This window comes from Peromyscus maniculatus, chromosome 4 (assembly GCF_049852395.1).
Source record: "Peromyscus maniculatus bairdii isolate BWxNUB_F1_BW_parent chromosome 4, HU_Pman_BW_mat_3.1, whole genome shotgun sequence".
In the NCBI taxonomy this organism is placed as follows: Eukaryota; Metazoa; Chordata; class Mammalia; order Rodentia; family Cricetidae; genus Peromyscus; species Peromyscus maniculatus.
This window is the reverse complement of record NC_134855.1, coordinates 130,403,404-130,429,127: the sequence shown is the minus strand read 5'-3', so window position 1 is coordinate 130,429,127 and position 25,724 is coordinate 130,403,404. Positions and strand designations below refer to the sequence as shown.

Sequence of the window (25,724 nt, the reverse complement as noted above, 5' to 3'; positions counted from 1 at the left end):
TCCAAGGCACCACAAGGGGGCGCCACGCACACGAATGCCACAGAGCACACATCAGTGGTTACCAAGGACACTGGCAGAGAAGAGGAAATGGGGTTCCAGGCAGGGCAAGGTCTGTTCAAGAGTAGATAGACACAAGAGGAACACCCTCCCCCCAACCTCGGGGTGGGGCACGCAATGCCACTCAGAGCACCATCCAAGCACAGGGTTGTTCTGGACTCAGAGCTGAGCCCCTTCCTCAGGGATTCAAGAACAGACGTTCCCAGCGCCCTGGTCTGAACATTGATTCCAGTTTCTTTAGCTCCCTAAGGTGGCCGTTCCTGCAGTTAGTAATCCTTTCTTCAGGGTCCTTAGTTTTCAGCCTTCCAGCAAAAGTAAGCAGTTCCCTCCGTTAACTATCTGTCTCTACTATTTACGTGAGTTCCACTTCCTGACCGGACCCTCCTGATAGAGAGGTCGGGAGAATCAAGGAATGCATTAGAGCTTACACGGTAAGATAGTGAACTGAACCATCAGTGGGGATGGGAAACACTGCGTGGGCTGCCGAAGATTTACACAAAGGTAAATGAAAGCGCGCGGTCCTAGACGCTAAGTAATTCCTTCAGGAACTTTCTACAAGGAAGAGAGTAAGAGATGGCCCTGGGAGGGGACCCAGTGACCAGGCCCACAACTCTGCCACGGTGCCCTGCCGCCTCTTACTTCCTGTGAAGTTTCAATCAGAGGAGAACCACTGTCAGCATCCCGGAATAAGGAATCTGTGGTAAAATTAGTCTCAGGGTAGGGGTTCGAGGCTCTGGAAAAGCAGAGACTTGATGAGATACAGAGGGTATGAGTTAATTTCCAGGGGTGACAGGCCAAGGCTTGAAGCCCCCCAGGACTGCCAGGGGAAGGTGCGGGACTCTGGGGAGATTCTGGGCTCCTGGGCTGCTGATGCCTGTTGGTGGCAGCCACAGAGAAGTGGTTAGCAGCGAACCTGGTTTCTGGGGTTACTTTGGTCAGCAGGGCCGGAAGTGGGGAAGGAGAACTGTTACCAAACAGGAAACAACGAGGACCTGCCGAAACCTGCCCCTTGTCCTTACCACCAATCACCGGTGACAATTTTCAGAGCACAGTGGTTAGCGCTTCTGATTAGCTGCTGTCACCAGAGAGTGTTAAAATTTTAAAAGTTGGCTGCAAACTCCTCACTCAAGTCCAGAGAGAGAAGGAAGCTAAGTGGAATTTCATCCTAGACAGGGCTGGTACCTGCCAGCAATGTGCTACAAAATACCACAAAGTGGAATGTTTTAGGGAGAATGTATTTATCGGGTCCTTTTCTTTCTGAGAGTTCTTAAACCGCTTACAGTGCCTGGGTATGTGAAGGAGTTTTGCATTTCATGAACATAATGTCTCAGTCTTATCTACTCCCCATCACCCTCTCTCAGCTTCAGCCACACCTCATTTTGGAGACATGGTCTCATGTAGCCACCGCTGGCCTTGATCTCTCTATTGTAGCTGAAGGTGACCTTGAGCTTCTGGACCTCCTGCTCCTACCTCCTGGGTGCTGGGATGAGAGGCATTCATTACCTCGGCTGGCTTTATAAAGGGCTGACTGAGGATTGAACCCAGGGCCTTGTGTGTGTTAACCTAGGTAACCACTCAAGAAACTGAGGCCAGGCCCTCAGCCTTCCTACTAACTTAATTTTTATTTATAAAAATATATTTATTTACTTATCTAATTTTATGGGCATTGGCTTGTGTTTTGTCTGCATGTATGCTTATGTGAGGGTGTCAGATCCCCTGGAACTGGAGTTACAGACAGTTGTGAGCGGTCATGTGGGTGCTGGGAATTGAGTCTGGGTCCTCTGGAAGAGCAGTCAATGTTTTTAACCCCTGAGCCATCTCTCCATCTCCCTATTTTTATTTTTAATTATGTGTGAGTGTATGTGTATGTGTGTGTGCATTCGAGTGCAAGTGTACTTGGAGGCCTGAAGAGGGCATCAATTCCCCTGGAGCTGGAGTTGGGGATGGTTGAACCGCCTCCACCCTCCACATGGGTGCTGGGAACTGAACTCAGTTCCCTAGCAACAGCAGTATGCATTTCTAACTGCTGAGCCATCTCTCCAGTTCTTATGTGATTTTGGAATATATATGTGTGTGTGTGTGTGTGTGTGTGTGTGTGTGTGTGTGTGTGTGTGTGTGTATTTATCAGGTTATATATTGCAGTGCTAAACCCAGGGCTTCATGCATTTCAGGCAAGTTCTTTGCCCTGGACACCCCCCCCCCATAAAATTTCCTTTTTTCTGGGTTTCAATGTGTTTCATCAAAGATTTGGAGCAGATGAGTCATGGGGGTCCATCTACCCATCAATTTATATGGTTCTGTAGGTGTGGAAAAGTAATTTATAGAAAGTAAATGAATGGGCAACACAAGGATTTCAGCACCCAGGGCAAGCTCATTTTCATCCGCGGATTCTTGGGATCAGTCACCCAGTCTCTGTAACCCTTAGATCCCAACTCCCAAATACATGGTGTCACTTTGGAAGCCACACTCCCAAGTTAGGTGGTGGCGCACACCTTTAGTCCCAGCACTTGGGAGGCAGAGACAGACAGATCTCCATGAGTTCAAGGCCAGCCTGGTTTGTAGTGTGACTCCCAGGACAGCCAAAGCTATGAAGAGAAACACTGTCTTGAAAAACAAAACCCAAAACAACCAACCAGACAAAAGAACCACTGGTCCCACTCCTCACAGGCTCATGTACTAATGTGCTTGGTTCTGATACCTTTAAAAAGCAGGATGGGTATAAGTCGCAGCTTCTCTCAGTTATAAGGAACAGGGGACCTGGTGAGGGGGCAGAGGAAGATGCTGTGTGAACACCTCCAGGCACACCTCAGATACCATGGCCTGTTCATGGACAGTGAAAAAGGCCACTTTCAACCTGATCAGGAATCCAAACAAATCCAAATGGCAAGGGGGTATCATTTTCTGCTATCAATTAGCAGGCATATTATTTTATTAGTAATCCTACAAATTTTAAAAAAGATTTTAGTTTTCCAATTAAGTGTACACATGTATGTGTGAGTGTGGCTTTGTGCACATGAGTGCAGTGCCAGAGGAGGCCAGAAGAGGGCTTTGGATCTCCTAGAGCTGGAGTTCCTGAAGGTTGTGATTTGCCTGACATGGATGCTGGGATCTGAACCTGGGTCCTGTGCATGATCAGTATATGCTCTTAACCCCTGAGCTATCTCCCCAGTCCCAACCCCAGAGACATTTTTTTAAAGAATATACATAGAGAGCAACACCTTTTATTATAAACATCAGATTGCTGCATCCTTTTGGCAGGGTGCTTGCCAATACTCAAATCATGAAATTGTGCTGGGCTAGTGTCCTTAACAAGGAGAAGGCAATTTAGACAGGAACCACGAAAATGTTACGTGATAATGGAGGTGGAGACTGAAGCTGTGCTTTTATGAGCTGAGGAGTGCTAAGGGTCAGCAGCAGCAAGAAGCCAGGCGAGAGGCACAGAACATGCATTTCCTCTGTCTCTGGAGGACACAACCTTGCCGCCATCTTGATTTTGAACTTGTAGCCTCCAGAATAGTTGAGAAGAATATATCTATTTTTACAAACCACTCCGTTGTAGTGTGTTGAATGGCAGTCCTAAATAATAAGTAGGCCACCATTTCAAGTTTATTATTACAAAGCCATTCTACATCTGTGATGGTTACCCTCACTGTAACGTGACTGGATCGAGCAGTGTCTCTGAGACTAGCCGAGCACACCTCTGAGTGTGTTACCCTTTCCCCTAGCGAACTTCGCAATGTTAGGGGCCGCTTAACTCCTGTGTATATTCTTGCATATTATAAATCTATAACAGACTGAATTCTGGGTAAGATGGGCTGCCAAGAAGGGCACACCCCTTCCCTGGAAGTTCCCATGTTGCAGAATATTTGTTTACACTGTGAGAAGATGTGTCACTGGGATTGGTGTAATAAAAAGCTGAATGGCCAATAGCTAGGCAAGAGAGGTAGGCGGGATTTCCAGGGAGAGAGGAAGAGGAGGAGGAACTAAGGAGCGTGGATTACACCAGAGAGATGCCAAGAGATGTGGAACAAGTCAGATGTACAGAAATGGAGAAGAGGTAAAAAGCCACGTGGCAGGACATAGATTAACAGAAGCAGATTAATTTGTTATAAGAGATAGTTGGAAACAGCTGGGTATGGTGACTCACGCCTTTAATCCCAGAAAGTGATGGCAGGAAGCAGAAAGGTATACAAAGCGTGAAAACCAGAAACTACAGCTCATTAAGCTTTTAGGTCTTTACAGCAATTAAGCTGAGATCCATTTGGATGAGGACACAGAGGCTTCCAGTTTGAGGAAATGAGATCAGCTGAGGAGTTGGCGAGGTGAGGTTAGCTGTGGCTTGTTCTGTCTCTCTGATCTTTCAGTGTTCACCCTAATGCCTGGCCCTGGGTTTGTTTTTATTAATAAGACCTTCCAAGATTCATTTTACAATACCAGAAGATCAGAGAAGTCAAGGAGCAGCCAAAGTCACCTCTTACCTCCCCGACTCCTCAGACCAAAAAGGGGGTGAGCTCCTGTTTCTACCTACCTTATATTTCTCTCTCCACCCAGCCATAGTACTTCCTGTCTGTCTGTACAGACCTCCAGACCTCTATGGTTAACTAATGGCTAGCTCCACCTTCTGATCTTCAGGCAAGCTTTATTTGTTAGAGCACAAACAAAATGTCACCACAGAGCTTCACTTATTAGGTGCTCAACCCCCTCCCCTCTGAGCACCCGACAGCGTCTCTGCTCTCCTCATTTCCAGCATAAGCATTCTCCTCTCTCTCCATGTTCTCGTCTCTGGCTACCTGTAAGCCTTGGTCTCATCTCTCCTGCTCCCCAGGATGCCCGCTTTCCTTTTTCCTCTGACCAGAGGACCCAAGGACTATGGACACCTCTCTCAGGTGTCTTTCTTCTTCCTGCCCGGAGCCCTGCAGTACTGGATGTGGTTGAGCTTGATCAGGAGTGCAAACTGGATTCAGGGGAAGTCACATGAGACCCCACTCTTCTTTATATCTCTGTTCCCCATTGCGGGTACTGCCGAGGGTGACATTTCTGATATGACTTTCATTTTCTTCCTCTCCCAGCGGGATCCGGAATCATGCATCCTTTGAATGTGTCTCTTGTCAAGGCACACTTGGGCCCCTCCCCCTTGATTTTGTTTAGTACCTGTTATGCTTCTGGGTGACTCCAGATGGAGGAGGTGTTCCATGCCTGGTTTTGCCTTCCTGGATCTAAGATCTGGGCCTTCGGACCTCTGAAGGACAGAGGACAGCCTTGTGGAGTCAGTTTTCTCCTTCTACCTTCATGTGGGTTCTCAGATCAAACTCGAGGCTCTGGACTTAAACGGCAGGGAACTTTACCCACTGGCTGCAGATCTTCCTCTCCTCATGGACAACCCTGATCTCTTTAAAGGCTGTAAACTGGGTCCCAATTCCTGTGGGCAAATCTACTCTAATACTTACGTATTTAAGGGGGGACTGGAGAGGTGGCTCAGTAGTCAGAACACTGGTTCTTCTTCCAAAAGACACAGGTTCAAGCCTTAGCATTCACATAGCGACTCACCACTGTCTGTTAGGCATCCCCAGGGGATCCAACACCCTCTTTAGCCCTTCCAGGGCACTGCATGCATGTGGTACCCAGACAGACATAAATTCCAGCAAAACATGCATTCACATAAAAACAAACAGGTTTTGAGAAATTAAAAACAAAAAAACAAAGACAAACCACATGCTTAACTGATTCAAAATCGATAGGAAGTGAAATTAAGTACAACCTGGTTTATTATGAATAAAGATCATTAGACAACTTAAAATTTGAAAGCGTCAGAAGGTGGCCCATTAAAGTCGAGTGTTCTCTCGCTATAATGTTCCCTTGTTTCTCGCTGAAAGGGAAGACACTCTGCGGGGAGAGAAGATGATTTCCTGTTTCTTATCCGTCCCCGTTCCTGATGCACAGTGCAGCAGGCAGCGGCCCCTCACTCATCTGAACAAATCCACACACAGTGTAAGGAGGCTAAGAGCGCTGGGCTCAGCCGGCCATCCTGGCACTCAACACCGAGTCTCTGGTCCAGGTGCTCCACTGGACTCTTTCTCCTTCTTCCCTTGGTCCTGCAGGAGACAGTAACCACTTGCTATCTTCCCCGGTTCTCCAGGGGAGTTCTTTGTTTCCCAAGCTGTAATCGCAGGATTAGTGTATAAAGATGTTTAGCTCTGTGCTCTCCTCCTGCCTTTTCTCAGGAGACAGTTGACTGTCCAAGGTCATCGGAAGTTATTGTGTTGCTCAGAGCTTGCTGGAATGGAACATCCTGTAATTTTCAGGCTTTTGTAGGACAAAGAAAAGCCTTGTAAATGAACTCAAGACTATCCAAACATCCGTTAAGTCTACCCAATAGGAATGGGTAGGACATAGAGGAAATGAGAGCCTTACAATGTATTTATTCCCTGAAGGAGTTCAGGGACCCAGGTCCTAGAAGGGAGAATGTTGGTTAGGCAGGGGTTAGTGTCAGAAGAGACTAAGAGTCCCCCATTCGCACCCCAGTTACTTCAGTTGGGCCATAAAGATAGGTAGAGTGGTCAACAAAACAGAATATCGAGACAGGAGTGGTGGTCTCCGGCTGGGCCAGCTCAAGGCCCCAGACAAGATGGGAGGAACAACTGATGATGGTGGACTCTGTCTGGTTCAGCTCAAACCTGCTCCAGGGACTGCCTCACATGGGGAGCATGCCCAGACTGCAGTTAACACCTTCTGCCCTTCCCCCAATTCCAGTGAACTTTGCAATTTAAGAGACCACTTAAATCCTTATACAGATTCTTAAGTCATTTGTTTACTTATAACAAACTGATTTGGGGGTAAAATGGACTGCCAAGAAGAGCACACCCGTTTCCTGGAAGTTTCCAGGTACAGGGGAGAGGGTGACAGGAGAGAGACATAAGGCCCATGCCTGTGGGGATCCGCGCCATTTCTGTTTGGCTCAGCTGGCTCCTTTTCTCAAGAGTGCACTGTGGCTTCTTCAGCTGAGTTAATGAGACCCCTGACCACTTCTCTACTGCTGTGTCCTGTCTGAATTCTTCTCTTTTGGGAGCACAAGAACACAGACTGCTTCTGGGGTCTAGAGCAGAGAGAACTCCAGACCGCCTGTCCTAGTTAGCTTTTATCATAGCTCCGCTATGATAGAAAACCACGACCAAAAGCAACTTGGGACTGGCTGTCAGGTTACAGTCCATTGTTGCCAGGTATTTGTTTACACTGTGTAAAGATATGCCACTGTGACTGATTTAATAGAAAGCTGAAAGGCCAATAGCTAGACAGGATTTCCAGGCATAGAGGATGCTAGGGAGAAGGGCGGAGTCACCAGGAGATGCAAGGAAGCAGGTCATGTAGGAGATGAGGTGACAGGCCACGAGCCAGGTGGTAGTATGTAGATTATGGAAGTGGGTTCATTTAAGTTATGGGAGCTAGCTATGTAAAGCCTAGCTATAGGCTGAGCTTTCACAATTGATAAGAAGTCTCCATGTGGTTATTTGGGAGCTGGCAGGTGGGCCAGAGAAAGACTCCATATTCTATCATCAAGGGAAGTCAAGGAAGGAATTCAAGGCAGGGACCTGGAGGCAGAAACTGAAGCAGAGACCATGGAGAATACTACTTGCTGGCTTCCTCTCTCTCTCTCTCTCCCCCTCCTTAGCTAGCTTACTTACACAGCCTAGGGATGGTATTGCCCACAGTGGGCTGGGTCTTCCTATGCCAATTAGCATTCAAGAAAATCACCCGCAGACAGGCCCACCGGCCAGTCTGATGGAGGCAATTCCTTAACTAAGGTTTTCTCTTCCCAAGTGTGTCAAGATGACGACCAAGATTAGGCACACACACAGGAGTTCTTGTAACAGGAAGTTCTAAGGCTGAGTGGGGACAGCACTAAGATTCTGTGAAGCCAACTCCAAGACAAGATCCAAGGTTGCCATCAGCAGTAGCAATGAAGGACAGCCTGTAGTTTGTCCAGAAGGATACCCAGGCTGGGGTGCCTTTCTTGGAACCTTTACCTGGGTCTCCATGGCAACCCCACTGAGGCAGCTGAGATAAGAAGGTTGTAAAGAGACAGAAGATTGATGATCACGGCCCTGGGACTCTGCAGGTGTAAGCTCGGCTAGTTCAGCTATATTGGTGGCAAAGCCTTAGTTTCTATAGCCTTATGTTTTCTGTGTGTTTTGAGTGTCCAGGGAGTTGGGTTGAGTTTTACAGCCCCTGGCTCTAATCTGCTCACTGATGAGACTGAATCCCAGAGAGAGAATCTAATTTGTCCTAAGGTCACACAACTAAGTGGTACAGCTGGGACAATGAACCGGATAATTTCAACTCTGTCTTTCTTGGCTTCAATGCCAAAGTTCTTCTGAAAACTGGCTATTTTAGGCAGTGGGACAGAGAATATCTTGCCACACGGTGGTGGAACACACCTTTAAACCCAGCACTTAGGAAAGAGAGGCTGGCAGGTCTCTGTGAGTTTGAGGCCAGCCTTGTCTACAGACTGAGTTCTAGGACAGCCAAAACTGTTACACAGAGAAACCCTGTCTCAAAAAAAAAAAAATCTTGATAGACACACTGCTGAAGGTGTGGACAGTGTCCTCTCTTCCTTAGCTCCTGAAGTGGGAAAGTACATCTGAAGAAAGGAGACAGCTCAGGCTCTGGTTCGGAGAGGTAGGACCTCCGCAGGAGGAAGGGTAAGGTCTTAGCTCTTAGCTCTGACCTCTTGGCTTTCTTCTTTGCATTGGTTCTGTGTTTCTTATTTAATAAGACGGTTGGTTACATTTACATCACCTGGCCAACTTCTCAGCTGATCTTGTTTCCTCGGACTGGAAGCTTCTGTGTCCTCATATCCGAATGGTTCTCAGCTGAACTGTGCTGCTCAAAACCTAAAAGCTTAACCAGCCAAATGCTTCTAGTTTCTGGTCCTCACGCCTTATATACCTTTCTGCTTTCTACCACCACTCCCTGGGATTAAAGGTTCGCTTTCTGGGATTAAAGGCATGAGTCACCATGCCTGGCTGTTTCTAATGTGGCCTTGAACTCACAGAGATCCAGAGGGATTTCTGTCTCTGGAATGCTAGGATTAAAGGTATGAGTGCCACCATTTTCTAGCCTTTGTATCTAGTGGCTCTTCTGTCTCTGAGCCCAGATAAGTTTATTAGAGTGCACAATATTTTGGGGAACACAATACCACCACATGTGTGTGTCCATCCAAGTGTTTGGATTGGTGTGATTGTTTGTGTGGAGGCCAAGTGGTCAAGCTTGGTTGTCATTTCTCAAGAGCCGGCCACCCACCTTGTGTTTGGAGACAGTCTCTCTCTGGCTGGCCAGTGAGCCTCAGGGCTCCTGAGTGTCTGCCTCCATTTCCCCAGCACAGAGGTTATATGTCTGTGTCACCACGCTTTTCTTTAACCTTTTTTTGAAACAGCTGGGCCACTATGAGACCTTTGCTATCCTAGAACTCCCTCTGTATGATGCAGGCCGCAGGAAAATATCATAAGAACTCAGCTGGTTATGGCAAAGTCATTACCTGAAGGGATCAAGGAATTCCTTCAGAGGAAGCCAACTTCCAAGGAGCTTTTGGTGTTATTTGGCTTGTTATAATCAACTGTCTTCTGTTATGAAAATCATGTGTGCCTTCATAGTTTTCCCAATTGATTTTTCCCTAAGAAGGGCTAACAGTGTGGACTGATCACTCTCTGGACATACATTCAAGGTATTTGGAGAAGAGCCTCAGGAAAGGCTTCCTTCCCCCCAGCTCATCCATTTCTCCCCTTTCAGCACTGGAATCAGATCTCTCCCTTAGCCACTTTCAAGGACTAACAGAAATAACAGCCCAGACCACCGCATGCTAGTCTCCTGATTTAAGGTAAATTCCACAAGGAGACACCGCCTAGGTCAGGTGGACCTTAAGTAATAGCTTTACACAATTTAGCTCGGACCCTCCTTTCTTACAGCCTTACTAACTTTATAGACCCCTAACTTCTTACCTAACCACTTCTCGGAATGCAGACTGAGCACACAGATCCCCCTTTTCATACACTAACGGTCATCAGCACTCAGTTGACCTCCTCTTTTACCACTCCCAGTTTGGATTGTAAAAGAAAGCCTGGTGGTCACTGCCTGAGGAAAATTCTTACCTGCCTTTATGACCCCAGAGAATTCAAGCCTGGTGACCTTCCTAGAGCAGGGGATTGCTATTGCTTGGATTTATAGTTGGACTCCTGAGAGCCTTGGAGAGAATGGAGAGACAGAGAATAGGGAGGAATAAGGAGGATTTTGACCAGAGTACATGTGGATGATATGGAAGATGAGGAAGAGTCAGATGGGGAAGTACTAGTTGGGTAAGAACAAGATGAAAAAGACCTAGATGAGGCAGAGTTAAGACTAGAGAATTAAGATAGAACTTAGAGGGAGCAGTAGATGAATATAGAGAAAAATCAGGCAAGAAAGGAGCTAGGCATGAGAGCAGAATAGAAGCTGTGTAGAGAGAGAATTATCACAGAATAATAAAGTGTGTGGACTAAGGAGTTTCTTGTACATAGATTCATTTCTTTACATCAAAGATTAATTGTCAACTGGTTGTAGATTCTTCCCGGACCCTGGGAGGGGATTATTGAGGGGCTGGACCCCCCTAGTCCCTAGTATATGTAGACCAGCTTGGCTTCAAACTCGCAGAGATCCACCTGCTTCTGCCTCACGAGTGTCGAAATTAAAATCATGCACCGCCACAATCCAATTTTGCCTCTTTTATATAGATTCTGGTGATTATACCTGGGACCTCATGCTTGTGTGGCAAGCTTTACCGGAAGGGCTATCAAATGAGGACATTATAGATCGTGGAAAGAATTGTGGAGTGCCAAGGATTTTTAAATGTATTAACATTTTAAATATAATATTTTAATTATTTGAAAATTTTATGCATGCATATGATGTATTTCATCATTTCCACCCCTCTCCTCTCCCCAATTTCTCTCAGATCCATCTCCCATCTCCCTACCTTCCTCTCAACTTCATGTCCATCTTTGTTTAAAAAAATACATTTTATTATTGTGTGTCTGTGTACCATGTGCATGCGGTGCCCACAGAAGCCACAAGAAGGTGTGGGATGCTCTGGAACTGGAATTGCTCATGGTTGTGAGCTGTCATGTGGATTCTGGGAACCCACGTGGGTTCCTTTGGAAGAGCAGCCAGTGCTCTTAACCACTGAGCCCATCTCTCCTGCCCTACCCTTTAAAAAATAACCCAACTAGTCCAGTTGGTGCTGCCCATAGACTCATGGATGTGTGGCCATTCACTGCAGCACAATCTACCAGGGGCCAGACTCTGAAAGACAACTGACCCCCGCTCCCTCAGCAGCCATCATCTGTGAACAGCTTCTCAGCTGGGGGGGCGGGGCACTTCAGTTCTTTTTCCTCCAGAGTGGAGGATTCTGGGCGGGATTGACAGAGACTGACATATACTTACAGTGATATGCTCTGACCATTGTAGGGTTGACATTGTGGGGTTGATTTAGTCTTGCTGGTGTTTGGGAGGACAAAAGGAGTGTTAGTGTAGGAGTGTGTGGTCAGCACTGTGAGTGGGGAGGCCTAGGGATGAGGAAGGCAGCTGGCTCAGGGCAGACTGTGCGCGTGGGCCTCTGAGGACACGTGTCCCGGCTGATTACAAGGAGCAGGGATCCAGAGCCTTCTCCCATCGCCCTGGACTTTGCCAGACACAGCCAACACCTCAGGATCCCTGAAGCCATGAAGACTGTGCTGTTCACTGCGGCTCTGCTGCTGCTGCTGTCCCAGGTCACTCAAGGTAACCTAGACCCCTTCAGAGGGTCAGAGTTGGGCAGTGGGGCTGGCCAGGGTACTTAGGGCCTGGGTGGAATGCCGGATGGGTATGAGACACTGTCTGGGGCGGTGGGAAGAGCCTCAGATCTTGGGTTAGAACCTGCAAGCCAACTCACTCCTCCTCTGCATTTCAACTTCCTAATTTCTGATTTTTATGTAACAAATTTGATTGACAGGTCAAGACTGGGCACACCGAAATTTTGGTGTGCCACGGAGGCAGCTTCTTCGTTTTCTGTAATTCATCGGAGAGTTCCCAGGAACTTCCATTCTGCTAGCAGGAGGTGGGGGTTAGAGGTGCAGGGTTACATAAAGGTCTGGAAGTCAACTGCATTGTCTCCTGTGATTTGCGAAAAGATTCTGCCTTGGAGAAATGCTTAGGTCTCCCGGCCTTCTCCAATCCCCCTTTCTCCTCCCACAATAACAGCTGGATTCAGGAGACAGGGGATTCATCATTGCTCAGCTAAATATGATTTATTTTAGACTAGTGGGTTTTTTTTTTTAGTTTGTTTTTGTTTTTCAAGACAAGGTTTCTCTGTGTAACAGCCTTGGCTGTCCTGGGATTCACTTTGTAGATCAGGCTGACCTTGAACTCACAGAGATTAGACTAATGGTTCTAAGCTCCATGTTAAATCGGTTGCTGCCACCCTTCCGATTGCTGTACAAGCTCCTCGCCTCTGGCAGTGGGAGAGTCTTTGATCTGAGGTGTCCATCTTTCTGCTGGAGTCCTACTTGTCTAGATTCCTCAGTCTCTGGTGTGATAGGCTGCTTCAGGCTTGTCTTGTAATTTCCTGACCAAAAAATAGTTTCCAGCTTCCAGTTTCCAAGAGTTGGGTACTAATTTCTACCAGTCTCTAAGCTTTGCAGTGACCAGAAATGGGGGGAAAAATCTATTAAAAACAAACATCCAGGAATTCCTGCTGGTACTTCTGATTCAAATTCACAGCCTGCCTCTATGTTCCTCTATTTCTCTTTCTTTTGGCAGTGGTGGAGATGGAACCCAGGGTCTCGTGGATGTTAGGGGGAGCGTGCTGCCACTGAGTCACACACCTGGCTGGCCTGCTAGGAATGATAGGCCATACCTCACTTCCTTATTTCCGTGTCTCTTACCACAAATACCTCTACAGTAGCATGTTCTCAAGCCATAGACAATTTCTGCACGTGTTCTCAGTATATTCCCATCTTTGTATTGTGTATTGTATGTCTCTTTCATCAGGACAGGTAGCCCACTGAGTCTTTTATGTACTCATTTTATTTTTATATTTTTATGGTTCATGCTAGGCAGGCACTCTGTTACTGAGCTCTGGTGGCCTGATTTTAACTTGTCAGTTAGATTGAGTTTCTGTAAGGCACTGTGCATTTCACAGTTAGTCCTGTGTGTAATTTGCTAATCTGAAGCTCTTTCCCTGTTAGAGTCCATAGGAAAGGCACGTGGAGGCAGTATTTGTCCAGTTTCAGATGTGAACAGTTCCTTGCTATCCTTTGTCCTTGGAAGGCATGAGTATCTTAAATACATGACACCAATCTTTATTCTGGCATAAAGCATGATTATCAATAAGTTTCAGTCTAACCCTGCTCTCCGCACGGGCGTGCGCGCAGCCTGATTGCCCAAAACACTTTTGTTTCCTTTTTGTGTAATGTCCAGTAATGCTGCTACAATCATCCCATTTGGTTCAGCCCTCTCAGGCACACACTATGCCCTTTGGGTATGCATTTCAAGTATTTCTCTATCGGAGGAAATGTTATTGAACATAGTTTGATGTGTTGCTCTGTTTCCTTCTTAATTTTCCGTAGTGCCTCCTCGTTGGGGTGTGTTGGATTTCTAATCAGCAGCTGGCACTTCTATTGGTTCTTCTTATTTCATGCTTCCTTTCCAGTGTCTCTGGTGGTCTACTGGTTAGGATTCACCCTTCCTTTCTGTATTAAAATATTTTATAGTTTTTGAGAATTTCATGCACAAGTACTTTATATAATTTCTACCTCTTTTCTCTGAGTTCCAACTCCACTGTGTCCCCAACACGCCATCTTGAATTTATGACCTCTTCCTATATATGTATATATTCTCCTGAATTCATTCATTCATACAGTGCTGCTCATATGCATATGTGTTTAGGCCTGACCATTTGGGGTAACTTATCAGGGAGCTCATCCCTGGAGAAAACTGACTCTCCCCGCTCTGAGCAGCCATCGATTGCCTGTGGCTCTTCGTCTAGGGGGTAGGGTCTGGTGAGATTTTCCCCATTCACACTGTCCTATCTACTGGTGTGGTCATGCAGATCTTGCTTAAGCAGCCATATTGTTAGGTTTCATGGGCATAGCATCCCAGTCACATCTAGAAGAGGGTAGCAGCTGGTGTCCTGGTCCTCTGTCGCCTGCTGTCTTTCCTCTTCTCTTCTGCAATATACCCCGAGTCTTAGGTGGATGGGTTGTATTGTAGATAGAGTAATTGGGTCAGACTCCCTACAGCCATCAATTCTCTGCATTTTGACCAATTGTGGGTCTTTTCTTCTTTATTTAAATATCCTTTCCACTTTGCATTTCTCCTAAGCCATTAGCTTTCATTATTGGCTAATGTGTCCCTTCAAGTTCAGGGTTTTTTTTTTTTTTTTTTCCCTTGTAAAGCAATTCCAACTGTTCAATCTTTGCTGAGGTCCTGTCATTCCTTGGCTGGATTTATTTAATACTAGTGTTTTTCACACAAATTAGTTAATAATTAGTTTTATTTTGCCTTTTACTTTTATTTCTTTTGAGACAGGGTCTCATGTACTGAGGCTAGTCTCGAACTCACTGTGTGTTGCTGAAGACACCCTTGACCTCCTAGCTGTGGCCATCATGCCCAGTCTATGCTGTGCCAGGGCTGGAACCCAGGGCTTCAAACATGCTAGGCAAGCACCAACTAATAGCTACAGCTCTCTGAGACACCTCCATCTCCTTGTAGAAAAGAGGGAACAGATTCTTAAGAAGAAAGTCACCAGCTCAGGGACTACCGGGTAGCTTGGGACACAGATTTCAAACCCAGGGGTATAGAGTCCGACGTTCATTTTGTTAGCATCATAACCCACTGTGCCGTTAACCCTTGTAACCCACTGCATTTCCAAGAGGGAACATTTATGAAGGCTGAGATTGAGATGGAGTGTCCACAGAGGATGTGGGGGTGATATGACCTCCCTAAATCCCTAGAGGTAATCGCTCCTGCCATTATTATTGACTGGCCCTCTGGTCTCTACCTGGAACCTTGTGACTGATCCAGGCATCCTTGTTTTTGCTCTGGTATAGGGAACACTGAAAAGTGCTGGAAATGTCAGGGTACCTGCCGTGACCAATGCATCAAGGATGAAAAGGTCTACATCTTTTGCCGGAGTGGCAAATTGTGCTGTGTGAAGCCCAAGAATGTACCACAGCTGTCACAGGATTCGGATTAGCACTCTGAAGCCTGAGGTGACAAAATGAAGGTGGACCCACCCAGAGTCTGACTTCGGCTGTCCCCTGAGCTTCATTAAAGCAACATTGGCTGACTTCTGGGTTTGCCTCTTTGTGTATATATGTACATGTAGCCAAATGTCAGCAGAAGGCGTGTGGTCAAAAGGTGCATTTGTGCGTTTAGTTCACCTTCCTTAGGAGTTCCACGTCTGTGGGGCTAACTAACTGCATGGCAAAAATATTCAGAACAAATTTCATCGTTACTGGAGCAGGCTGCATTTTCTAGTTGTTTCTAAACAGTATATTCAAGAACTATACACATGGCATTTACACTGTATTAGGAATTATAAGTAATCTAGACATGGTGTAAGTGTAGTTATTCCTGTGGTCTATGATTCTGCAACCCCTGGAAATGCCAAACTATTCGTACCCCCAATTCTCTCACCTACAGTATTGTCCTGTTTGTGTGTGGCCTGTCACCCCCCTCACGTGCTTTACTTCTTACATATACTATTAGGGCACATTGACTGTGCAAGACAGTAGATTTATTGTGACATTTGCATCTGGCATACAGTGTGTTTTGATCATGTTCATTCCCATTACTTTCTTACACTTTCCCCACGAACCTCTGTTTGCTTCACAGGGCCATTTTGACTGCTGCCCATTCTCCTTTAGATGGAGTGGCTTCATCCTTCATGAATGAATAACAAACACTTCATTGTCTGTGTATTCCGCAGCCCCACCCCCACTGCCTTCCATCTGGTTTCTGACACAAGGTCTCACTCTATAGCCCAGGCTACCCTGGAACTCACCATGTAATTCAAGTTGCCTTGAACTTGTGGCACTGAAACAGCCTCCTGAGTGTTTCAGTTACCGGTCTGAACCACTGCACCTGACCAGTCCATGTGTTCTTCACCCACTCCTCGGCTGCCGGGCACTCAGGATGTCTTCATGACGTGGCTGCCGTGAGCAGTGCTGTGACGGTCACAGATCTGCGGGCAGCAATAACATCTGCTGGTCTACCTTCCTTCGGTGTGTGTCCAGGACTGGGACAGCAATGCTGTGGCAGCTAATTTCTATTGTTTGAGGAACTCCACGTGTAGTTCCATGGTGGCCACACTAATTTACATTGCCAGAAGCAGGATGCAAGAATTCTGTTTCCCTTTCACCCTCTCCAGGATTTTATTTTTCTTTAATGATTGCTATTTTCTTTTCTTTTTCTTTTTTTTTCTTTTTTCTTTTTTTTCTTTTTTTTTGAGGGGGGAGAGGTGTCAGGGAGTGGTTTGAGACAGGATTTCTCTGTGCAACAGTCCTGGCTGTCCTGGGACTTACTCTGTAGACCAGGCTGGCCTTGAACTCACAGAGATCCACCTGCCTTTGGCTCCTGAGTGCTGGGAGCAAAGGCGTGCACCACCACCGCCTGGCTGGTCGCCATTTTAAATCCAGAATGCGGAGGTGTCTGCAAGCTATTTATCTGACAGAGGACTAGTATCCAGGACATATAAAGGACTCACAAAGAACAAAAATGACCAATAATTACATGAAAAAATGACCAACATCTTTAGGCCTTAGGGAAGTGCGAACCCAGATCCCTCATGTACCCTGCCATTTCTATGCTCCTTGTCATGCCCGATGGGATGGAAACGTACACAAATAGTGTATCAACAACTGTACACTCAGCCAGGGCAGCTGGGTCTACCACATATTAGGGGCAGTGCAAGCTTGGAATCTCACGCATTCCTTAACATGTCTTTAAAGTGTTAATGAGGCCTGATGGTCAAGGAAAACCATGTGAACTTAGACGGTGCAGCGTGCCGATGACAGACATCTGGGTTGTGAAAGGGTTAACACAGCATCCACCCATCACAGTGCTGGGAACTTTTCCTTGCTGCTGTGACCAAGTGCTTAACAAGAAGCAACTGAAGGGAGGGAGGGTTTAAGAGACAGTCAGCCAGGCAGAGGAAGACGTGGTGCCTGGGCTGGGAGGCAGCTGGTCAAACAGCATCTGTGGTCCACAAGCAGTGTGAGGTGAGTTCTGATAGGCACGTGTTCCTCCCCAAACCAGCCGCTTCATTTTTAGTCTGGACCACCGATCCACAGAATGATGCCCCTCACACAGGGTGGGCCTTTCTTCCTCAGTGAAGACTCTCTGGAAACTCCCTTAGAGACACATGGTTATTCCTCCCTAATGCCCTCTTTCCTTAATCCAGTAAAGGTGGCAGTCAAAATTAACCATTGCAAGTGTACTCCTTATCAACTTGACATCCAAACACACAGCTTTTAACCATGACGTTCCGTCTCTGGTCATCAAAGACTCAAGGCCACGTCATAAAGCGAAACCTGTTTAGTTTATCCGCAAGAGTCACTAAAATCTGAATCCAAGTGTGCTTGCCAAGCCTGGTGACCTGAGTTTGATCCCCAGGACCCACATAGTAGGAGGTGAGAGGCAGCTTCCCACGGTTGGCCTCTGACTTCCGTGCTCTAGTTTAGCACAGGTGTGCACGTAAACAAACAAGGAATAAATAAATGTAGATTAGCTTTTGAGCAGACTTTCCGTCCTGCCCTGCTCCATATCCACTCACCACTCAGCTGGGCTTGCTTCTCCACACTATCTTACTGTGAAATCTTGACCAGACAGTTTTGCTGATGTTGGAGCAGAAGGAGAGAGAGCTCTGGATCTCTCCACTGGCAGTTAGCTGGTCTGACCTTAGTGATAACATAGCTCACTAGCAACATCAGTGTCATGGCCACATCCAGCCACAAGAGGACCAAAGAGCAATCCTGCACCAGGCTTAGGAACCCAGAATTACCACCACAAAACCCCTGAGAATGGCTGAAAGCCTTGCTCTTATGCCTGTACTCAGGAGAGAACTTTGGAGGCAATCGATCTCTAGTTGGTATTTATTCAACAATAATTTCTTGAGTATTTTTCAAAGGTTATGGAGCTTGTTTTAAAATGCTTGTTTTGCTGCATGTAATGGTGTGTACCCAGCACTTGGGAGGTAGAGGCGGGAGGATCAGGAATCTGAGGCCAACTGGGCTATTGAGACGCTGTCTCAAAACAGCCAGACAAACTGAACAGCTAGTTTTAGGACAGGAAATCTTAAGTTCTACCTTCCCCTCCCCAACATCTTTGTCCTTGGCCCATTGGCAATGGGATATGAGTTGGTTTTCTGCTTCTCTCTTTTTTCTATTGAGTTTCCAGTAGCCTGGGCCGTTTTTAATGGGGAGAAGTCAGAAAAGTCCACAGTTGGAGCAGGGAAAGCATTATCTGCCTCAGGAGGGCAGTGGCTGGTTCTGGGGGAAGAAGACAAAGGAAGTGCTGAGGGGCGGAGAAGCCTCCAGAAAAGCGGAGGCCGGAGTGGCGATAAGAAGCTGGAGGACCAGATGCCAGAGGAGCAGGGAGCTCCAGGAAGCGATAAGCTCGGAACAGGCTCAGATAAAACCTCAGCATCCTTGTCTCCCATCTTCCACAGGGCCTCAGCAGTTACTCTGTGTCTCCTCCAGACACAAAGAGGGGCATGGCCTTGAACTCAATACTGGCTAAGCAACTGAGCCTTAGACTTTCAAAGCTTTGAAATGTCCAAACTTAATTTGAAGATGTGCCATTAGGAGTTGGTGTCTCTGACACTGGGTCTTAACGCTGCTGGTGAGAACTAAGCCATGGGTACACTAGGGAAGGAGAGGGACCAACAGCAGATAGACGGTGGACTCTGACTGTTAGTGATGGGTAGCCTGCAGGGCACTGGCTGTCCTGGAATTTGCTATGTAGACCAGGCTGGTCTTGAACTCACAAAGACCCACCTGCCTCAGCCTCTTGAGTGCTGGGATTATAGGTGTGCAACAGTCAGGTAGGAATCTTTAGCATCTTCTAGAGGAGGAGGTAATTGTCCTTTCCACAAACACACAAAGGACAGAGTGACTCCCAGACAGGAAGGGCCCCAGCCGCTGAGTTTGAAGAGGAGTCCATGACCACTGAGCGAAAAGTGCTACCAGTTTTGCCTCTGTCTGGAGTTTCCCTTTGCCAGAGCCAGGCCTAGCACGTGGGGAGGAGATGCCTTGGATTGGACCCACCAACAAGCACTGACTCTCGGGGTACTGTTACTCTTGGGGTACTTTCAGGCTAATGCTTTCTAAAATGTCATCCCTTGGCCTCATGTCTCATTGCGCCCTAGTCCTAGCCAAGGGTGACGTTTATTTTATTTATTTATTTATTTATTTATTTATTTATTTATTTATTTTGCCATGCTGGGTATGAAACCCAGGACCCTTGGCATACCAGGCACTGGGCACTTCAGCCCCAGGTGGCAGCTTCTCTCACCAATGACGAGGTGCTCTTGTCTTTAGACCAAGACTGGTGTGTATTTTTTTAAACTTTCTTTTTATTTGTTCTTTGTGTCTTTCACATCGTGCATCTCAATCCCCTTCATTTCCCCACACCTTCTTATCTGCCCTCTGCCTTTGCAACTGCCCACACCAAAATAAACTAAAATTTAAGAGAAGAAAAGAAAAAAAAAGGAAAAGAGGAAAAATCTCATCATGGAAGCTGTGGTGTATCACAGTGAGTCACACAGTAAACCCTTTTGTCCCTAGATCTTCACTTGCAAGTGTTCACTGCAGAGTCATTGATTTGGCTTGAGGCCTCCGATTTCTGCTGCACTATCGATGCTGGCCTCTGTCTGGGACTCCTCCTGAATATCCTGTTGTTGCTCTGTGTCGTGGAGATCCTACAGCTTTGGGTCTGCAGGACTGGTCCCTTCACGTGGGGATCTTCCAGCAGATCACAGATGGATATCACAGGTGGATATTGGGGTGGGCCAACTCATTACCCTGGTTCTGGTCCTGGGTAGTTGCAGGGTTGGTCAGCCCACCAGCTCTCCCCTGTCCTCACCACCAGGGTGAGCTCTCCAGCATTGCCTCCAGCTAGTTCACCCCTTGCCACAATGAGCAAGGGGCAGGGCAAGTTCTCCTGCTTTCACACACCCAGGGTCAACTCTCCCACATCTGGGTCACCAGGGCCAGCTCTACTGTGTTGTCCAGGCAAGGTGCAGGGGCCGCTCTCCTGAGTGCTGCAGCTGGTGAGGGCCAGGGACAGCTCTCCTGCTCTTAAGACCTCACTCAGGGCCAGCTCTCCCACCTCTATAGGCAGCAAGGGACAGGAATGGGGACAGGGATGGGGCATGTTTCCCCTGCCCACACCACCGTATGGCAGATAGGTGAGGCCAGATCTCCCACGCTCACATTCTCAGGGCTGGTTCACCGGTACCCCTCTGTCCATGGGGTTGGCTCTGCTGTGCTGCCCAGGAGAGATGCTGCAGCTGCTAAGGGGGGAGGGGGAGGGCCAGCTCCCTAGACCACCACAGTGGTAGGGGCCAGGGCATCTTTCCCTTGCCCTCTCCATCAAGTGGCGGACGAAGGGGGTGCGGCCAGCCATCCCACTCACACCTTCAGGGCCAGCTCCCCCGAGCCTCTGCCGACAGGGTCAGCTCCGCTGTGCGGCCCAGGCGAGGAGCAGGGCCTGCTTTCCTGAGAGCTGCAGCTGGTGAGGGGTTGAATCAGGTCCCCCACCTGCTGCAGGTGGCAACGGGTGAGGGGAGCAGGGCATCTGTCCCTCACCCATGCCACCACATGCCACCACATGGCATACGAGAGGGGTACGACCTGCTCTCAAGACTGGTGTGTATTAATAAGAACATAAACATGTGTTTATTGTGCTTAAAAAACAGTGTGTGGAAGTGACATTCTAAGAACTTAACATAGGGGCTGAAGGTTCTTAGGGGGATTGGGGCACTTGCTGCTCTTGCAGACGTCCTGGACTCCAATCCCAGCACTCACATGGCCACTCACAACCCTCTGTTAACTCCAGTTCCGGGGATCAGACGCCAGGTGCCAGGCAAGCACACAGTGCCCTTATGTACATATAGGCAAAACACTTACACACATAAAACAAGCATAAGTAGATCTTCACAAGACTTCAATGTAGTACTTAGGCATAATTTTTCTCTATTTCATTTGCGTGGGCATCTGTGAAAACATAATACTTTTCTGCTCTGTCTGAAGGAGAAGTCAGACCTTGTGTGCTGAGTGGTCTTCCTTTTTTAATTGGGAAACTGAATGTGTGTGTGTGTGTGTGTGTGTGTGTGTGTGTGTGTGTGTGTGTGTGTGGTGTGTGCACATGTTCTGGGAGCAGCCAAGAAGACTGCTCCTTGCCTTGCCTGCCCGCTGTCTTCATTAGGGAGATCTAGGCCCAAGGAAGCCATTTCAGGTGGCTGTCCTCTCGGGCATGTCCACCTGATTAGGATCCTCAGAGAGGAATTGCCTGCTTCAGGTTGGCCTGTGGGCTGTGGATGCATCCGTGGGGGATGTTCTTGACTGATGGGAATGACATGGTCTGGTAACAACCCAGACCGACAAAAGGAAGGGGGAGGACGATTATTTGCTGTTTGCTTTGTGGGCCTCCACCAAGTTCATGCACCCATCGCTGCTACCGATTCCTTTGCTGACACTGGACCCAGCTTCTTCAGGCCTCCAGCATGGACTGAGGACTAGTGACTCTCCGGGAACCCACTAGGCCTTTGGTACCAGTGGTCATCCAACCTCGTGGACCAAGCAACCTCTGGCTTCCCCTCTCTGCAGCAGGACACGTGCTGTTGGATTCTTTCCACCACATTTTGTTATCCAGTAGAATAAATCCACATCTAAAAGACGAACTTGCACATTTGTCTTTCTTTTTGGTTTCTGGAGCACCCCGGTTAATACATGGAGGCTGGGCCTCACTGGGATGAGAGAGGAGATGGGTTTAGCATGTGGACGGCAGTGCTGTGGCAAGAGGGAGCAGCCTGGGCTTTGGTGAGACTTCCCTGGAACAGCAATTCTGCAGCGCTTCGAACCACCCAGGGAGCAGCCAGAGGGCCTTAGCCACCCTCTGGTCCGAGAACCGAAGAGGCAAAGACCAAAGTTGCTGCATCCCAACAGGCTTGACTTTGGAAACCGACTAGTGGCGGCAAGGGAGTGGAGAAAGGACAGATACACAGACACGTACAGAAACACGGGACAGGCGGGCCTTGTGCGCTTGGATGGAGTGGCATCGGCTACCTCACCAACCTGGAATCTCCGCACGTTTATTACATTTAGCACAGGGGGAAGGGTTGGCTAGTCTGCTGGGAGGTCTCTGTAGGTGAGCAGTCTCAGAATGTAAACTTCCAGGAGGGGGAAGCTGCAGCTGCCTCTCTTTGCACACACTGGTCAATTTTGTAAACACTTCTGCTTGGACCAGAGAAAGGCTTTGCCTCTCTAAGTTTCTGCGGGTCCGAGGTCTTGGTCCTTAATGTGGCCATGCCCATGTCAAACAGTGAATGTGTATTCACTCAGGACTTCATTCCATCTTTACACACTCACCCAAGGCATTCTTGACTCCATACACAAGGTCATGGCTAAGGACTGGGACCCTCATTCCTAGACACAGGAGGTCCTGGAAGGATCAAATTGAGAACAGAATGGCGTGAATCCAATAATAATGGACAATGAACATCTCACCAGGTTAAAGTAAATAAAATCAGACAGCATTTCCTGAGATCTGAGGGTGATGCGATTTTGATCTTATTATTTTGAAGAATTACAGAAAAAAGGACTAGAAATGTAGCTTGGTTGGTAGAACACGTGTGTAGCATGTACCAGCCACTGGCTTCAACCCTCAACACCACACACACACAAATCTGTAGATGACATACTTCACTCTGGCATCTGCATCTCTTATAGAGATGTGGAGGGTTGGCTCGGCTCCTGGCCTCTCCGTGATACTCTCGCCATGCTTTCTGAAACCTTGGCCATCCATGTTGCCTCCCCCTGGGCCACAGGCCCCACAGGCCCTCGGTCAGATGGAGTGTGAATGCACAGAGGAGAAGGGCCTTCGTCAAAGACTTCGCGGTGTGTGGGGTTTCCCACCTCTTTGACCTTGTTGTTGGCTGAACAGCTTTAGTGAGAGGAGCCCAGGAGATCAGGTTGAAGCCCTATGCAGGCCCGTTGGTGGGACCCTGATCACCAGCGTCCCCTCTTCTCCTCCACGTGGGATTCGTAGTTGCCCAGATTGGAAGGGTGGAGGGTGGGCAGGCCTACAGAGCTGGCCAGGCCAGGCTGTTCCTGTGTGGGAGACTTTTAAAGCTGGTCACTACAGTTTGTCCTCATCCTGTCTCCCACAGACACCACACAGCAACCGCTCTCAAGTTGGCCCTCTGGCCAAAGCTCCCCTCCTCCCTCATCACCCCAGGCCCTGCCTCCAGTGGCAGCCCCAGCTCCCCACATCCCCGCCAGCCACTCCCCCTAGCTTTGTCCCTCATCTCCAGCTCAGTAGGAGAATTCCCAAGCCACTGTCACGTTCCAGGGTCACAGGGTGTAGGGAGGACTGAGAGAGTGGACACCGTGTTTGAAGGGCTGACAGGTTTGCAAACCCCTGCTCAGCCACGGACCACACTGGCAGCATGAACGCACACACCCACATCCACTACATATGTAACCCACAGGCTATGGGTACCATCTGAGCACACACACTCACAAAACATAATTTAAGAATTAAAAAGAACACAGCAAACCAGGAGACAGACCTCGCTATCTCCAAATCTGGTGAACTGCTTGGCCCTCGGAAGGGCGCTGACTGCCCTCCCACGTGACCACTTTCATAGCATCACTCAGTGCGAGCTATTGATTTTCTATAATCATCTACTCAGTGGAGTAATCGTTATTATTTATTAAGCCTGCAGATGTTTATTAAGTATTATTCTGTATATAAAGCTAGGTTCTAAAATCTCTAGTTCTCCTCAGTGTCGGGTCCTTTAATGAGTCAGACCTTGACTTTGAGCAAGGCTTCATTGCCCAGAATAAAGGAAAATATTCCCAGCATATCCCGGAGCTGGCTTTGGTGGGAATGGGTTCCGGCCAGTGGACTGAAAACAGCGTGTGCCACTTTCTTCTGAAGGTTTCCTTCAAAGAAATAGCATCACACTTCACCCCACTCCCACCCACACGCCACAATGGTAGGAACCGGAAGTGCTCCCGAGTCAGCAGATGAAACCGTCTGAGAGGATGTGGAGGGACCCAAGCTCCCTGCTGACTGCGAACCTGCTGTACTTCACTGTACACAGAAATGGACAAGAGACAGAATCAGTGTGTTTGGGAATATTGTTCGGGAGCAACACCTACTAAAACAGCTGAATTAACATCTTAACATGGCAGGTGAAATCCTGTGCTAGGGTTGTAAACTTTAATAGTCTGTTTTCTGTCGCTAGTAAAAATATCAAAGGCTGGAAAACAAATTCACGGAAATTCCTTGACTAGGCAGGCTCACCTGAACCACCTCACGCAGGGCCTCGTGGTGGGTGGCATCCCAGTAGTGAAGATCACATGGCAAAGCAGGAATCCAGAGAGGACCAGAACTCAATCTCATTCTTGTTACAATGATCCGCTTTCTTGGGATCTAAGCAGATCCCTCACATCTTCTAGCTTTGAAATCCTAATTACCTTGCACCAAGTCCTGCCTTGGTGTGTGTGTGTGTGTGTGTGTGTGTGTGTGTGTGTGTGTGTGTGTGTGTGTGTGTGTGTGTGTAAGAGGTTAATGTCAGGTGTCTTTCCCATTTGCTCTCCACCCTATTTTTTGAGTCTCTTAATGCATCTGGAATGCACTGATTTGTCTACACAGGCTGGCCAGCGAGCCCTACGGTCACTGCGTCTTGGCCTCCCCAGTCTAGGATTACAGATGTTTGCTACTGAGCCTGGCTGTTTTTTAAAATGAGTGTTGGAGATCTGAATTCAAGTCTTTATGTTTACACAACAAATACTCTACCCACTGAGCCATCTGCCCATCTCTAGGTAGCTCCACCTGTTAAAGGCTCTGCCATCTCCCCACACTGAGGAATTTCTAGTCCACCATCTTCTGAAGGGCACAGCTCGAGCCAAGTTCCTGGCATCTCAGTGAGAGAAATAAAGATGACACATGGACAGTAGATGTGAGAACCCCACATGAACCGATGAAGGCCACAGGAGAGCTTGCTGTCCTTCAGAGCACCCGAGAGAGTCACCCGCAATGACAGCAGAGGCAGCAGCCATCCGAGGGAGCTCGGAGGCCTGCAGAGGGAGATGCAGGCTGAGGCCTTGATGTGGAACGTACGGGAAGGCTAAAGATTTCATGAGACATACATCTGTGTGTGAGAAAAAAAGAGAGAGAGAGAGAGAAGAGAGCTAAGACTGAATAACTGAAAAACTTGAATATTTCTTCACGTGTGTTCACGTGTGAATTAATGAACTAATCATGGATCTCAAAAGTCCAGACAAATCTACTTCACTCTCGTCCTTCCCAGGAGGGAAGTCATGCCTGGTATAGGCGGCGGCAGCTTCCTCACACTCCCATTTTGTGCTGAG

The 25,724-nt window shown here is 47.8% G+C and overlaps 1 protein-coding gene across 1 annotated transcript; it reads left to right on the top strand.

Annotated features, from left to right (window-relative positions):
• Positions 1-11,558: 11,558 nt before the first annotated feature.
• On the top strand, positions 11,559-15,409 carry LOC102924253 (beta-defensin 122-like). Its single transcript, XM_006985495.4, has 2 exons — positions 11,559-11,862; positions 15,171-15,409. Exons 1-2 carry the CDS (start codon positions 11,805-11,807, stop codon positions 15,314-15,316), a joined length of 204 nt encoding a protein of 67 aa, XP_006985557.1. The 5' UTR covers positions 11,559-11,804; the 3' UTR covers positions 15,317-15,409.
• The last annotated feature ends 10,315 nt before the right edge of the window (positions 15,410-25,724 follow it).

What these genes read in the sequence shown, in the direction of transcription:
- LOC102924253 (XM_006985495.4), top strand. Translation starts at nt 11,805, where the DNA reads ATGAAGACTGTGCTGTTCACTGCGGCTCTGCTGCTGCTGCTGTCCCAG. An exon ending in GCTGTCCCAGGTCACTCAAG is followed by an intron (nt 11,863 to 15,170) that starts GTAACCTAGACC and finishes GCTCTGGTATAG; the next exon opens with GGAACACTGAAAAGTGCTGG.